Source organism: Anolis carolinensis, chromosome 5 (genome assembly GCF_035594765.1).
Source record: "Anolis carolinensis isolate JA03-04 chromosome 5, rAnoCar3.1.pri, whole genome shotgun sequence".
Classification (NCBI taxonomy): domain Eukaryota; kingdom Metazoa; phylum Chordata; class Lepidosauria; order Squamata; family Dactyloidae; genus Anolis; species Anolis carolinensis.
Genome location: NC_085845.1, coordinates 90,982,150 through 90,998,380, shown reverse-complemented (window position 1 = coordinate 90,998,380; position 16,231 = coordinate 90,982,150). Strand labels below are relative to the sequence as shown.

The following is a 16,231-nucleotide window of genomic DNA, read 5'->3' as shown; positions in this document are numbered from 1 at the left end:
GCAGGACAGCTTCACATTCATGCTGTTCAATTTGCAGACGTAAATACATTATTAGTACAAAACCACACACTTCTACCCTTCTAAACAATTTATCTTGCTACTCCTGCTTCCTTCCAAGTTATTACCATTGGTATTTATATGGCATAGCTTCTGTTTGCCTCTCAGTAAGAATACTTCTGCTTCGTGCAGTTTATGATGACAAAATATGGAAGATAGTTAATTCAAATTAATGCTTTGAGCTTTATAATTAGTGCTACTTAATATATTCTCATTACAATGCAACTTCTTCTTGCAGACAAGCTGAGCCTTTTACATACAGCACATTAGTCACTGTGCCAGAACCAAATACAAGACTATAAAACATTAAAAGAAGTCTTCCAGTAGGCTTTTGGTGTCCATTTCAATTATTTCTTGCATTTGGAGCCTTCTTTTAACAAAAAAAGATAAGATTTCCTGACACCCATTCTACAATGTTTGGTGTAAAAATATTTTGCACAAAATGTAATGTGTTTCCACAGAAATTGATTTTGAGCAAAACTATTTTCTGTTCTATAACAAGACAACAAATCTTATCACGTTTGATCTATTTAGATAGCCGCAGAGCCTGTTTTTATATTGCTCTTAGCTGAGCTATCTCTGAAATCTGAGCTAATTGCTCCTCCACCTACTTAATCTGCAATATCTGCGAGCTGAGCCAGGGCAATAGCAATCACAAAGATGGGGGAGAGTGTCATTCATCTGCTGCTTGGATCTGGATCTGCCTTGCTTTCTTTCCCTTTGGAGGCCATAGTGGTGGCAGTCTAAATGGAGGGGAGGTCCTTTGATCTGCTGTGCCTTCCTTTTCTTTGCTCCCTCTGAGGCCAACACAGTGGCAGTTAGGGCAGAGGGGTGGCCTTTCATCTGCTGCCGGGACTGATGCATGATGGAAATTGATCTGCCTGGTTTTTTCTCCCTTTGGAGGCCACGACAGACTGAATAAAGGGGAGGCCCTATGTTGGGGCTGAAGCATGATGGGGGTTCTGGCTGCCTCTACTTCTCTGCCTCCAAAGCAACAACACAGCTGGGATGCAGGAAGGGCATAAAGCATCATTTTTTACATAGCACAACCTTCCATGAACTACAGACTGCTACTCAAGTGTGGCCTGGTTCATGAGATCATATGTCGCAATAAAATATATTAATCTTTTGGGTACCACAAAACTATTGATGTTGGCTCTCAATATGAGTAACAGATAAGTAATAGGATCATTACGATCACAGGTGGCTTAATGTTGAAATTCAACTACGGTCACAGAGTACAATGTGGTATCAAGTAAGGCTAGATACAAGAAAGTGACATATATAGGGGACAAAAACCAGGCTTTCCCTACCCATGTAAGAAAATAGAGGAAATCCACCACCATGTTCTCTAACAGCTTTTAAAATGTCTTCATGTGAAGTGCAAAATGAGTTTTCACCCAGTGAAGTCAGCAGAGGGCCTGTGTGTTCTTTCTCAATTATGATTTTTGCCACCTTGACCACATTCTGATATTGTTTGGCCACATTTGCCCCAGTTCTCACACCTAAAATGTTGGAGGATACGAGTATGAAATGTGCTGCTATAAAACCTCATAAGAAAAATGTACTATTTGGACAATCTAAGCAGGAGTTCATGAGAATGGCAGGTTCTTCGGAAAGCTATATATATTAAGGTGATTAACTGCAACATTCATGCTGACTTCCAACTGACAAAGAACTCTTCTCACACCCTGGACTCTCCACAGATATATATTAACCTTCCTTGCCTAGTTTCTCCATGCCTCACAACCTCTGAGGATGCCTGCCATAGATGTGGGGGAAACGTCAGGAGAGAATACTTCTAGAACATGGCCATACAGCCCGGAATACATACAACAACCCTGTGATCTCGGCCATGAAAGCCTTCGACAACACAAAGCTATAATTGTCTGGCATTACTAATCTGAAATGATCCGTCCTGGCACCACAGATGAGCAAAAAAAAAAGGAAATGTATGGTCTCTCTCTATTTTAGAGAATAATGGATAGATGGAAATATCCAAACAAGAATGTGCCATATCTATCACCTCATTCAGAGCGCATCCACACAGTGTCCGAAATGTGCAAGCTTGAACAGTTTCACCTGAAATGTTGTTTGGACGCCTCAGGTAAAAGCAAATTAATTGGGGACAAAGCAGGAAAACTCTGCTTTATCCCAAATTATTTTGACACCTGGAAAGACCCGGGTCTTTCCAGGTGTAGGCCCTATGAGGACTGGGCCTGGGGATCGTGTCGTGCGACTTCTGGGCCCAATCCATACAGCTGTCTTAGGATTTCCGGGCTCTGCCCAGAAAACTCAAAACAGCACCCCCCCCTCCCACCCCCACCCCCAAAGGGCTATAAAGTAATAAATTACTTACCCAACCACCATTAAAATGGCACAGTAGCTCTCCTGGCACTAGAAATGATGTACCAGGAGAAGGGGGAACAAAGAGCGATTTTCAAGTAGAAAGCAGATATTGTGGGATTTTCTGCCTTGATATTCTGGGTTATATGGCTGTGTGGAAGGGCCCAAGGTTACATATGGACCACTTTATTGACCTAAAACCATTTATGGTACATTGTTAAAAGCCTGAAAGAAGCAAGAGAGGGGAGCAACTTAATATAGGACGAGCTGAAGCCAGGTGTCACATCTGGACTATCTCCTCAGCAGTTCCTTAGGAGAAGCACCTGACCCAGGGGCAGTTCAGTAACTGGGATGCTCACTGGCTGACCATCATTGATTGATTTATCAAATTAATTGGCCTTAATTGCAACAAAAATATCACAGATCTATGCTTAGATTAGACAGGGCTATTTTGCTACACACTGCTCATACCCAATCTGGTCATAGTTAAAATAGCATGAGCAAAAATGTGTATATATTCAAAGTTAACTACTCATCTTAGTCAAGAGACTAAATATTTAAAAATACATCAACACATATTGACTTTCTAGCAGATGTTCCATATCTAATCCCCACAGTATGGTATTTCAGTTTATAAACTGATTGACACAGTGGCAAAGTTGTGAAGTTTATGCTCACAGTTCAATTGGGAAGAACATTTTGGCACCATTATATATTGTATTTATATACTGTAATACAGTTTTTGCTTACAGCTACATCAATCAACGTAAGCAAAAGAAAGATACATGTTTAGAAATTACTGTTGTTAATTACTGTTTATACTTTATCACTGAAACACCAATCAGATTCCAAAGCAATAAAACTGACAAGCCTTAGCTCTAGGGAGTTCCTTGTTTAAGTCTAACATGCTTCAATAAGCTGCTTGTGCATAACTTTTCAGCTCAACCTTGTTTTCATACTCTTGAAAATGAGTATAAAATTAAGTCCCATTAAGTAGTCACCAGTGTCAGCTATGACTCACCGGGTATTTGAGCACTATTATCAGTAATAAATTGAGGATCTTATTATCTGAGCTCACAACTGATAGCAAATGATACAATTTAGATACTTTCCTTTATTAAATACCCTTTACACTTTACATTAAGAAATTACCACAGAGCAGGACAGAGATGGCAATTAGCACATTCAATCGTTAGGGGTGAGGAGAGTTGCAATCCGGTGATAATTGCATGATTTCCACCTCAGGTTGTAGTATCAACACATAATAGACATCCATGGGCAGGACAAAAATGCTCAGAATCTATTACTTATATTTCTAATTTGAGTCCTCTGGACATTAATTTTTTCACTTAGAAGATCAGCAATGGTGAACAAAATGGTTAAAAATCAGCTTATCCCCTATGATTGTCCCCCCCCCCCCATACAAATAAATAAACCTAAATTAATATCGGGCAATAAAGGTGTGTTTTCAGTTTGTATCCAAGGGTGGGCAAAGTGAGATTCTGTAGCTGTGAATGGGCCCGGCTGCTCTGGGGCTCTGTACATGGCCCTTGACCATTCAGATTCCTGTCACGCCAGCATTTTTCTGAACAAAAAATAAAAAGGAGAGGGTAAATGGCCTCTCTTCAGAAACGGAAATTCACATTTGTAAATAGACTGCATGGAACCCAGAGCTAATTCATCTAAACTAAACTAAATAAAATCTTTATTTTTCAAAACCAGAAATGAGACTTCCAGCAACCGCCAGACCCATAGCAGTAGACAAAATCATGGGGATCTGAGCCTGGAAACATTTATTTCTGCACCATGACTTTCAAATTCTAGCTAACTGGAGGACTCTGGGATCTGCAAACTCAGATGTAACTTTTTCATGCTTGAGCAGGAATAAAGCATGTCCTCAGTTTCCTTGGTAGTGTGCTGAATTTGCATAGAAGTTCTTGAGATGAAGAAGACAAGTTCTGAGAGTCTTTTCTCCAAGGATTACATTAATCTTCAAGAGGAATTTTCTCCCTCCCATCTGCAATGCTAAGAAAAGTCTGGGCTTGGTTCTTTGGTACAATCCTGATGTGAAGGGGATTGATTTATACCGAGAGCATATAAAGTTTCTGGAACCAGCCCATTTTTATTTTTTCCTTTTAAAATGAGTTTGTGATCAAGATATTTGCTAACACACTGAGCAAAAATACTGTGGTTGGTTATTCCATCTCATATCAATTAGTTACATATGCAATGTATGTAATTACTTACATACATGTAATATGTGCAACTTCAAACTTTGTATATTTTAATGTGTGTATCCTAGGTAGGACTAAGAAAGGATGTAGTCCACCACTTTTTACAAAATTAATCTTGAATATATTGAAAAGGAGGATTTTAACTTTACTTGATTTCTCATCCCCATCCCAGCCTTAGGCAATCTGCTTCCTCTTCTTAACCAAATCACTACAGTGGGGAGACTGCTGTAAAAACATACATATGAAGTTGACTCTTATTTATGAGTGAGAACCAACTGCATGCCAAATCAAGCACCAAAGAGAAGCAAAAACCTACAGAGATGTGTGGTTTAAAACTTTAAACAATTACGCATGGAATACAGAAATGGCAAGTAACCAAATTTTGAGCGAGATTGAGAACAGATCAATTTTTGTGTATAACAAATGATATTCTACACCATGACATTGTTGAAACATTTATAATAAAATAAATGTTTATTTAGTAAACTTCCAAAGAACTGGTTCTTAACATGGTTCAAGAAAATAAATACCAGCAGAGCTTATCTCAAAAATAGGGCAGTAATTCCAAAAGTTGCTCCTGACTTATAAGTCTTATATGTTTCAATTGAAAGGTTGTATGTACAAATAAAAAATAAACATGTAGAGATTATATTTTGTAAACTGAACAGCTGAACAAATATAATAGGTAAAATACAATTCTGAATGGTATAAACTTTGCTTATAAAGAGCCCCTGCTGCAACACGTGTTGGTGTATTTCACTGCCCGGTATAGTTTGGGTTTCACCCATACCACTATAGGAAATAACTACCAATATTTACAGCAGTACACAAAAGGTTCAACTTTAGGGAATAAAAGGAATACAGTATCCAATTCAATTATTTCCAGTACTACTTGTCTTATGTATAAGGGAAAGACCAGAATTATGTATTACATCTATCCGTAGTATCTGACACCTTCCATATCTAGCCTTCCTGAAGAGGAACTTTCCCCCTAAATAATCAGTAATCGAATTTCATCACTATAACTTTATGGCCTATATTAATATCCTACTGTTTCCATTATGAGTTCTCATTAAGCTCCTTAATAATCAAATTAATATGTTTCTGTCAACAGTCTGGCTCACTAAATCAACTTCCAAGTCAGTTCCAAGTCGGTATATTCACTCAAAGTACCAAATGAAAGGTTTGAAACAACTGCTTTAAAATTTAAAATGAACATAAAGATCTAATTCATTGGGACTTATGAGGATTCTAAGACTATCTTAGGACTTCATCGGACGAAGCAGGAAGAAATGGGAAAAGCAGGGAGAAATGGAGAGAATTGCCTTACCCTCCTGTCTTTCCCTGTCTTTTGGGATGGCCAGCCTTCCCATGTACTTACCTTGCCTTTCCCTTGCTTTCTGCTGCTGGGAGTCGAGTAACGCCCAACTCTTGACGATGGCTGCTAGGTTCCATTTCTATGTGCTGCAGAAAAGGAGCCCCATAGATTACCACCGGAAGTGCCCCCACGTCATATGATGGACTCCCGTGGGGCTCTGTATCCACAGCCATCTGATAAGGTCCTTACTAAAACACCTAACAGGCAAAGAAGGCACCTAGGCTCTCTTGGCACATTTTAGGCTAATCTTCCCTCTTCACAATCTACACGAAGAGTACAAACATTATTTTTACAGGCAAAGATATTCCTTTGAGAGGTTGCTGGGCATCTCCCAAATATGGACAACCAAAAGGATTTCAACCTGCCTTCTTAAGAGGAAAAACCTGAACTTACTTAGAAAGTGCGTAAGTATAATTGGGCATGCCCTTATTCCAATGCAAATATGAATGGGAATACTTTAATTCATCATAATCCTAGCCTGGGAACAAATGCCTTGAAGCTCGTACCTATTTGCAACAAGATGTTTTCCTTATTACCCTCCTTATCTTCATCACTTACTTTCCCCTGTCAATCCCCTGAACTACAAAAGTACAGTTCTGGTGGGTTTCCCAGCCCACCAAAATAGGCACTTAGGGAATATGAGATAATGAAGTGTGTGTGTGGGGGGGGGGGGGTCCTCCTGAATCTACTGATGAGTTTTCTTATATCTGTGGATATGCGTAATGGGTTACTAGCCCTAGATTGATATTTCGAAGCCAGAAATACCTACCCCTAAGTTCAAAGGCAATCAATACAGTGTTTACAGTGCATACACACTCTTAACAGATTTCATTAAGACCCAAACAAGCCTCCACTTTTATATACTGATAAGAAGAAAGCTATCCTTTCATTTCACCTGTGGTTGACTGGGGTTGCTTTTCATGAACATGGAAAACATAGAAATGTCTGTTAGCATAGAAATGTATGCTTTTATCATGCAGAGCTGTGACACTATATTTATAGTACTGTAATATGTAAAAGCTGCCCAGAAACACAGGAATAAATGTGCACTGTCTAAAATACAAGGCCGTCAGTTTTCCTAGGGGTCTTAGAGAAGTACCAGGATTCCATGAGTCATGCCTGTTGAGTATAACCTGAAAAAACATTTCCCATCAGGCACTTTATGTTTAAAAATGATAAATACCCTTAAAGTAGGCTCCTAACATGTAATGTGAGAGCTTTTAAATTTCAGGTCTCTTACCATAGTTCTCCCAAAGGCCTATATCCAGATCCTCTTTAATTAAAAAAACACAGTATAGATTTGATCAATCCCTTCTACATTCCCAATAGGCTGCCAGGGTTGCAATTTGATATGACATTTCATCCTTAAAACCAAGCCTTCAGAATCATCTGAATTGTGCATTTTTAAAACTTTTTTGTTTGTTTTTAGGGAATGTTTTTATTTTTTGTACATCATCTTGTGAGGGTCTAAGCAGATTGAGAGTTGCTAATGTAAAATTAATAAATGTAACAATGCTTAACCAGTGTTATGAGAAACTCATGTCAAGACACATCCTTTCAACAACAACAAAACTGTGAGTCATCTGATCACACACTAACAGCACCATGGCAATACAAACATGATTCTATTTCAGTATCACTATCATAGCAGAATTTAAGTTCTCAAATTATGCCATGGCAAGCTCGCCAAAGTAGTATAGCCATCAGTAAAAATATGCATCGATCTTTAGGTACATTGCTCAAAGAGTTAAAAAACAGAGGACAAAGCTTTCAGCTATTCTTAGAATCCTTAATAGCTGTTAATGTACATGTTTGAAGCTTTTAAAAGGTGCACTAGAAATAAGACAAGAATACATCATTATCTCAACTTGATGTTCTGCTGTGAGATTCTACACACTCCCAGAAATTAGTGTCAGTACTTGATATGAAAGCATTACAACCTAAGACTAAAAAGGCTACATCTTGAATACCACCCAACATTTGTTAGGGATCAATTTAAAAGTAATTAACAAATAATGCAAAATCATTCTGGTTAAAAATATACATCATTAAACTGCATGTTGTTATGAGTGAATGTACAAGGGAGAGATACTACTACTGCCACAGTTACCCACTCAGGCCCAAATTGCACATTACACAGGAAGGCTAATGAAGTTTCACACTTGATAACTCACCCAAAGGTCATCCTATCCTCAGAGTAAATGCTCCTATAAATCTCAGGAACTATAAATACTTTCCAGTTGAAAAGTCATGATCAGACCATTTTCCAGCTCTTCACACAAAAGCCTTGAAGCGTTCCCTGCATGAGTGAAGAAAACTGAAAGCAAAGCACAAGAGTCCACTTTTTCTGGGTGTTCAGGCATCATATGTGTCTTTATAAAGTGGCTCTTACAGGACTCAATAAGAATAAAGTCATCATTCCAGCACTGATGGATGGATGGCTGAATTTTGCAAGGTATATGACGCGAGACAACACGAACAAAAAAGCACTTGACTTGATACAGTTCCTGTGTGTTGTATTTTCAGAACATTTCATGAAAATGGGAAAGGAAGACATTTTATTGATTACTTGTTGAAATATAATCCTATGCATATTTATGTAGAAGCAAATACCAATGAACTGGATTTGCTGTAGGGTAAATAGCAAAAGCATGGTGTTTAGAATTAGATGCAGAATCTAACCCTCAGGTGGTTTAGTTTTATTTGGGCTTATAGCCCTCATCATCACAAAAAAGAGGTTTCTAAAGGCATGCAGGCAAAGTGTGGTGAATTTTCTAAAACAAATATTCCAATGGCATGCCAAGTTTTAGTCCTCTGCATAATTCCTCTCATTCTATGACTAGAAAATGCAAAGTACAATTAGTCAAAGTTGTATCTATTACTGATAAATTCTCTGCATAGAGGTCAGTTTCTGTGATACAAAACCAGGTTTATTTTGAATTGATCTTCTTTAAAGGGTGCAGACACTCCTAAATATACATCAAAAAAAATAGCTTATAATAAAAATTGTTGTATCATGCCTGCTGCATTTTCAACCAAACTTTTCTTTCTAATTGCTACCACTCAAATAATCAAGTTCACACATTTTATAAAAATGCACCACAAACAACACAAAGTATTCTAGCTGACAACTATATAGTTAAAGATTGCCTTGTAGACTTAGGCCGAGCCACTTATTGCTATGATTTATTACCTATCTACGTGGGCCATGCATCCCTAATCAGGCTAGAAGTTGCTCTTGGACATTTGGCAAATACTCCAGTCTCTAATGCAGGATAAAACATTATTCCCTCTCATTAGAAGAAGTTAGAGAATGTTCCAAAGCTTCCTTGAAACTCCAAAGCACTTCAGGGTTGATGTGAACAACTAGGCTGATTTTTATTCAAACTGGTGCAGTAATTCACACAGGCCAACACCATCAACCAACTTTTCCTGCACTTGGCAGCACAGAGAAAAGGGGATGACACTTACCTTTTGTGTTGTTTGTCACTGTAGCAGCAGCCATGGAGCTACAGAGAGCAAATGGCCACCCTCGGACATCTCTGCCACTGACAACAAAGGTATATATGCACAATCTGAGCAAAGTAGGGAGGAGGGAATGAGCGGTTGCTATGATTTTTAAAAAGCTATGCAAAAAATAAAGATGACCATCCAGCAGAGCCGAAACCAGGGATTAAATATCCCAGTACTTTAAGGACAATCCTTACATGGAATGATTCCAGGAAATGGTCTCATGGCATCCAGAAAGGTTTGGTTAATGTGGACTGAAGGGAACAGCAAAAGGTAAAGGATATCTGCCAGAAGTTTTTTATTATTTTTTTCTTAATGACTTTCTGAGATGTGTTGCACTTCATAAGCATTTTGCCAATGCTTATGAGTGCTAATGCACTGAAGTGTATATAATAAAGTGCACACAAGCATATTTACTGTCATATCTCTCCTCACCCTCCTGGTGCCTTTAGGTTTGCCCCGTTTCCCTTTGGGGTCACTTACCTGTCATGCTAGTGTCCACTGCGTAAATTTAAGCTCCATTTGCTTTCACAGATATGAGAACGAAAGAATGGTTGGAGAGAGTTCTCATTGGAATTGCTTTCCTCTTGTGCTTCCATTTAGCCACCTGTTTGTCAGTGACACCATCAGTTTACATCCCTCAACAACTGTTTATATATTTTAAAATAGGAATATGTGCTGCAGCAGTCTACACCAATGTACCATAAAGAAATCTGTTTTTTGAGGGTGCTGGGATATACAGTGCTCTGTAGGAGCACATTTTTCACCCAATATCAGATTTTATTCTGAGGTATTTATGCATTTTATAAATTTTAACCATTTTTTACTATGTGAAGTTATGTGTGTTTCATTGTGGTTGTCACTATAATTTTATGTTGTTATTGTATTATGCTTATGTGAACCACCCCAAGTCCCTCCAGGAAGATGGTGCCGGGATATAAATAAAGCATATTATTATTATTATTATTATTATTATTGTTATGCTAATCTTTTCATCATGAAGTTCTGCGATCAAGTGCACATTTTTCGTCTTATTTTTTATCCACCCCACCCCCTTTTATCCCACTTCCCTCCAGGTTTGGGGGCCTATGTAGATGGGGCCTGGGACTGCCACAGCTTGGCAATGGAGAGATTTTAAATATCTGCAGAATACATAGTTGGTCCAAAGCACCAATGCTTCAAATTAGCCCTAGGTTTAAGTGTCTATACAGAAAACCATTTACACCAATGCATCCAGTGACTGATCTTGGAAGCTAAGCATAGCCAGATCTACCTAATACTTGGATAGAAAACAATCAACAAGTACCGGGTAGTAAAGACTACAGCAGGAGTCCCCAAACTAAGGCCCGTGGGCCGGATCCAAGGTCATTTACCTGGCCCCTGCCCTAAACTTTAGACTTAGGGTTGACCTAAGTCTGAAATGACTTGAAGGCACATAACAACAATAATCCTAATTTGGACTATTTCGTCATAGTCCGCCCCCGCCCCCCAACAGCCTTAGGGACCGTGAACCAGCCTTCCACTTAAAAAGTTTGAGGACCCCTGGACTACAGGAAAGAACTGTCAAAGCCACCTCTGCATGTTCCTTGCTTAAGGAAACACTATGAAATTCCGGGGGTCACCCAAAGTTGACAAGCAATTTGAAGGCACATGCATATACACATATAACACTGGGACAAGATGATACCATTATCCGTAAAAGAATAGAAATGTTTCTCTAAGCCAAATGCCCTTTGGCCCATCGAGCACCTAAACTCACTCAGACAATTACACAGAGCCATTTATTATGTAATCACACTACATGCTTTTTCAAAATCAACTTCTCAAGATCATATTAGTTCATACAAAATATTATATGTTTCTGTTCTAAAGAACTTCCAATATAAAAGTTAGAAAATAAGAGGAGACAAAAAGTTCAAATTATGTCTAAAGATTGGCATACATATAATCTAATTAACTGAAATATGTATTGCTACCTAATATGACACACTGCTCGTTTTCAATGCAGAGTACCTGAATCTGTGGAGAATATGTTCCTAGACCTTGTCATGGATACCTTACTTACACCATGGATAACAGCAAACCTATATTTGACCATACTCAGACTGTAACAATAACATAGATTTGCACTGGAGGCCCTAGAGAGGCTCACAGACACAACTGTGGGGGATATTTTTCAGAGCATGGATATGTGAAACCATGGATATCCTGGATAAGAAAACCATACCGTACAAACACAAAGTATTTCCATGTTAAATATCTGCCTCGTGGTCTCATATTCCGATAAATCAATAGTGAACCAACATTAAGACAAAATCAGTTTTGGAAAGCCTTGCTTGGAAACAACGTACAACAGAAATGGAATAAGTTGTTCTTGAAAGCACAGTATCATGTGAAATATAAATTGAATGACCACCTTGACTGCCACTGTAGAGCTGTCTAAAAGAAAGAGGCACATGCAAAACACAGTTGTAGTGAACAACAGAGCCAGATGTGTATACAAACCTAATATCAATAACCACATGGCAGCCCATATGTTGACCTTTCCTATAATGCACAGCCATCTGCATCTACATAATATTTTTTGTATATTGCCCAAAAAAAATCACAGCTTGTTGAACAACAAATGCTTTTCCTATCACACCTTCTCTTTTAAACTATTTGATCATGATGACTCAGATGAATAACAGTGACAACAAGAACACCCTTCGATTTTGCTAATCTTCATATTCAGCCTCTATAAATAAAGGACAGGAGGGAAACACTCCAGCAACAACAGCTAAGCTAAAGCAACACAGTGGATAAAACAGATCCAATCCGCACTGATTATTTCTGCTCTTCTTTCTATGAATAGACTCTGCTGTCAGCTTTAGAGGAAAGCATAGAAGTCAACGCATATTTACCCTGTCCTTTTAAATTCCATTCTATTAATATGTATATCTGACTCTTTCAGTTCATATTAGACAGCACATGCTTTTCCCCAAAAGAGAAGTGCAGCTATAATTGCAGTGGGTGGAAGGGAGCCTGTGATTTTGTCAATGCAGACACATGACACACTTAAACAGCACACTTTCCGAAGTTCATAAGACCTTCACAATCTAAAATAGCACAGCACACAGGCAGATATACTTTTGCCAGTACATCCCACATCTTTGCAATGTTGTGTGTGTGTTTTTAAAAGAAGACTCTTGTGGCATCTTTAAAAAGATTTTGTTATGGCATAATAAGGAGGAGACATGATGGCCATGTATAAATATGTGAGGGGAAGTCATAGGGAGGATGGAGCAAGCTTGTTTTCTGCTGCCCTGGAGACTAGGACGAGGAACAATGGCTTCAAACCACAGGAAAGGAGATTCCACCAGAACATTAGGAGGAACTTCCTCACTGTGAGAACTGTTCAGCAGTGGAACTCTCTGCCTTGGAGTGTAGTAGAGGCTCCTTCTTTGGAGGCTTTTAAGCAGAGGTAGGAGGGCCATCTGTCGGAGGTGCTTTGAATGTGATTTTCCTGCTTCTTGGCAGGGGGTTGAACTGGATGGCCTATGAGGTCTCTTCCAACTCTATGATTCTATGATAAGTTTTTGTGGTTTCGGTTCACTTAGGGCCCTTCCAGACAGGCCCTATTTCCCAGGATCTGATTCCAGGTTTTCTGTTTATCTCAGATTATCTAGCAGTACAGACTCATATAATCCTGTTTAAATCAGAAAACCTGGGATCAGATCCTGGGAAATAGGGCCTGTCTGGAAAGGCCCTTAGAAACAACTAGGTCATGAAAGCTTTTTATATAATAGATTTGGTAGCCTAGGAAAAGAATGGGCAAAGTGTGGCCCCGGGCCACATGTGGCCCTGAGACTATTTATGCAGCCCTTGAGCCTTCCAAACTGCCTGGATCTCTTTTTTCTAGCCAACATAAAATCTGGAAAGGGATCTAATTCGATACTGTAAAGTTTCCAGGAAAGGCAATTAACTTTTTCTAAGGTTACTACTGCTGTTGCTATAGTTGAAAATTGCACAAGACTCGTTTTTTAAACATATGGTGAATCTCAAGTCACTTCCAGGGATTTTAAAAGTTTGCTGCATGTCTGCTGGACATTTTTGGAACTCAGCTCCACCTCAACAGAGGGCCCAGGAACAGAAAACTCTCCTCCAAAAACCACTGCAGTTGTTCAGTCTTGGGCTATAAGGCATCCTCTTTGTTATGTTTGCTGCAATAGACTAATACCTCTGAAATCTGCACTAAACACGCACATTTTACCAACTCCTTTTAAATGTGCCAGTTTATACACAATTCATTTGCTCACCAATGTGCACTGTTCAATGCATACACGAATCCATATGCAAGAATAGTGCAGGCACAAGAGCAGCACATCCTCACGTATACACTAGCACACTCTATATGGTCCTGTGCCAAGCTGTCAAATACATCCCCTGCAGTCTCGGAAAAGTGAAACACTCCCAAGGAACACGCCAGAATCCCCCCACCCTGTTACAAACTGCATTGCATATAGATTACCTGCATGATCCTACACATTCTGTCTCAAACTTTAGAACTCGTGTGTGTATCAATTATCTCATAGCCATAAACGGACTGACATGAGCACTGATTATACTGAAAATACGAAAAGAAAAGATGCTCAATTGGTTTCAGCCACTCAGCAAAAAACGTCCCTGCAGCTGACGCTCTCTGCTGTGGGCTGTATCCACCTGATTGTCCCAACTGCAGCAGACGCACAGGATCAATGTTAAGTCAATGGATCTACTCCCATTGGGGTAACAAAGCACTAAATCGGAGTCTATTCTTAGCAGGTGTGTTGTAAGGAGTCCTGAAGAGTTGCCCTCCCTCCACTACAGAGCTGTTAGTTAGGGGGCATTCCCAGGATTTCCCCTCTGATGATTTCTGCCTGGAGAGGGGTGGGTTGGGACCTTGTCAAAGGAGAGAGGCATTTCCCCATGGAGGACAGTTGTTACACTAGATTAGGAGTGTACCTTTCTCAGGCTGGATCTACACCGCCAAATAATGCAGTGTGTGTGTATGGTCAGTACTGAGCAATTACTTGGCAGTGTGGATCCGGCCTTAAGGTTGTGGAGCACCAGAAGGGGACTACACCAAGAGGGAAGAAGCACTGTGGCCAAGCAAGGAGGGATGGCTCCTTTGCACAGGAGAGGATGAAGTTGTCTGACTCGCACCGCGGATGCAAGGACCATCCTCGCCCCCTTTCTCCTAAGGCGTGGCGGGACAAGGAGAGACTTACGTCCCCAAGGTCTCCTTGAACTCGAAGATCTGGTTGATGTCCTCGGCGGGCTTCTTCCAGGAGGAGCCGTCCTCGCCGTTCTCCTGGGCCATGGCGCCGCGGCAGGCAGGCAGAAGAGGAGAGGCAGGCGGGGAGCAGGAGCAGCGGCGCCCGCTCGGCTTTTGCTTTCTCTTCGCGGGAGCTTCTTCTTCTTCTTCCTCTCGGCGCTCCCTCCCTCGCCTCCTCGCACCGCGCAAAGACTTCCTGGTTGCCGATCCGCTCCCTCGCCCTCCGCTCAAAGCGGGCGTCTCTTCCCTTCTCCGCTCTCCCCCCCCCCCCCCACCCCCACCCCACTCCGCCCGCTTTGGTCCTTCCTTTCTCTTTTTCCCCACCCTTCCCGTCCTCTTTAGCGCTCTTTCCCTTCTTCACGAACTCCCTTGCTTGCTTTGCCGCCTTATGCTCAATTCACCCACACATATGTGTGTGTGTGATGCCTCATAAGTATGCGTTGCTGCGTTTCTTTGACACTTTATGCTCCGTTCACTCATTTATCTATATGCTCAATACACTCATCTATCTATCTATCTATCTATCTATCTATCTATCTATCTATGATGCCTCACAAGTATATGTTGCAGCGTTTCTTGCTTTGACACTTTATGATCAATTCACTCATATTATCTATCTATAGGAGCTCCCGATGGCCTAGGGGTTTAAAGCCTTGTGACTTGAAGGTTGGGTTGCTGACCTGAAGGCTGCCAGGTTCGAATCCTACCCGGGGAGAGCGCGGATGAGCTCCCTCTATCAGCTCCAGCTCCATCCTCTCACAAGGATGGTAAAACCATCAAAACATCCGGGCGTCCCCGGGGCAACGTCCTTGCTGATAGCCAATTCTCTCACTCAGGTTGCTCCTGACACGAAAAAATAAATAAATCTATCTTTATATCTATAGTAAAGGTAAAGGTTTTCCCCTGACATTAAGTCTAGTCGTGTTTGACTCTGGGGGTTGGTGCAAATCTCCATTTCTAAGCCAAAGAGCCGGCTTTGTCCATAGACAACTCCAAGGTCATGTGGCCCACATGATTGCATGGAGCACCATGCCGGAGCAGTATCTATTAATCTACACACATTTGCATGTTTTCGAACTGCTAGGTTGGCAGAAGCTGGTGCTAACAGCAGGCACTCACTCTGCTCCCCGGATTCGAACCTGCGACCTTTCAGTCCGCAAATTCAGATGCACCACCGGGGGCTCCTTTTATCTATATCTATATCGAAAGGTCCAGCTTCTGCCAACCTAGCAGTTCAAACATGCAAATGTGAGTAGATCAATAGGTACTACTTCAGTGGGAAGGTAACGGAGCTTCATGCAGTCATGCCGGCCACATGACCTTGGAGGTCTCTATGGACAACGCTGGCTCTTTGGCTTAGAAATGGAGATGAGCACCAACCCCCAGAGTCAGACACGACTGGACTTAACG

General features: G+C 40.6%; 1 protein-coding gene across 1 annotated transcript in view; it reads right to left on the bottom strand.

The window, feature by feature from the left end:
• Positions 1 to 15,092, bottom strand: part of camk1d (calcium/calmodulin dependent protein kinase ID) — a 281,944-nt gene extending 266,852 nt beyond the window's left edge. Inside the window, exon 1 of the mRNA XM_062981787.1 lies at positions 14,775 to 15,092. Coding sequence (XP_062837857.1) covers positions 14,775 to 14,866 — 92 coding nt within the window. The 5' untranslated portion in view covers positions 14,867 to 15,092. The remainder of the gene's footprint in view (positions 1 to 14,774) is intronic.
• Between the last annotated feature and the right edge of the window lie 1,139 nt (positions 15,093 to 16,231).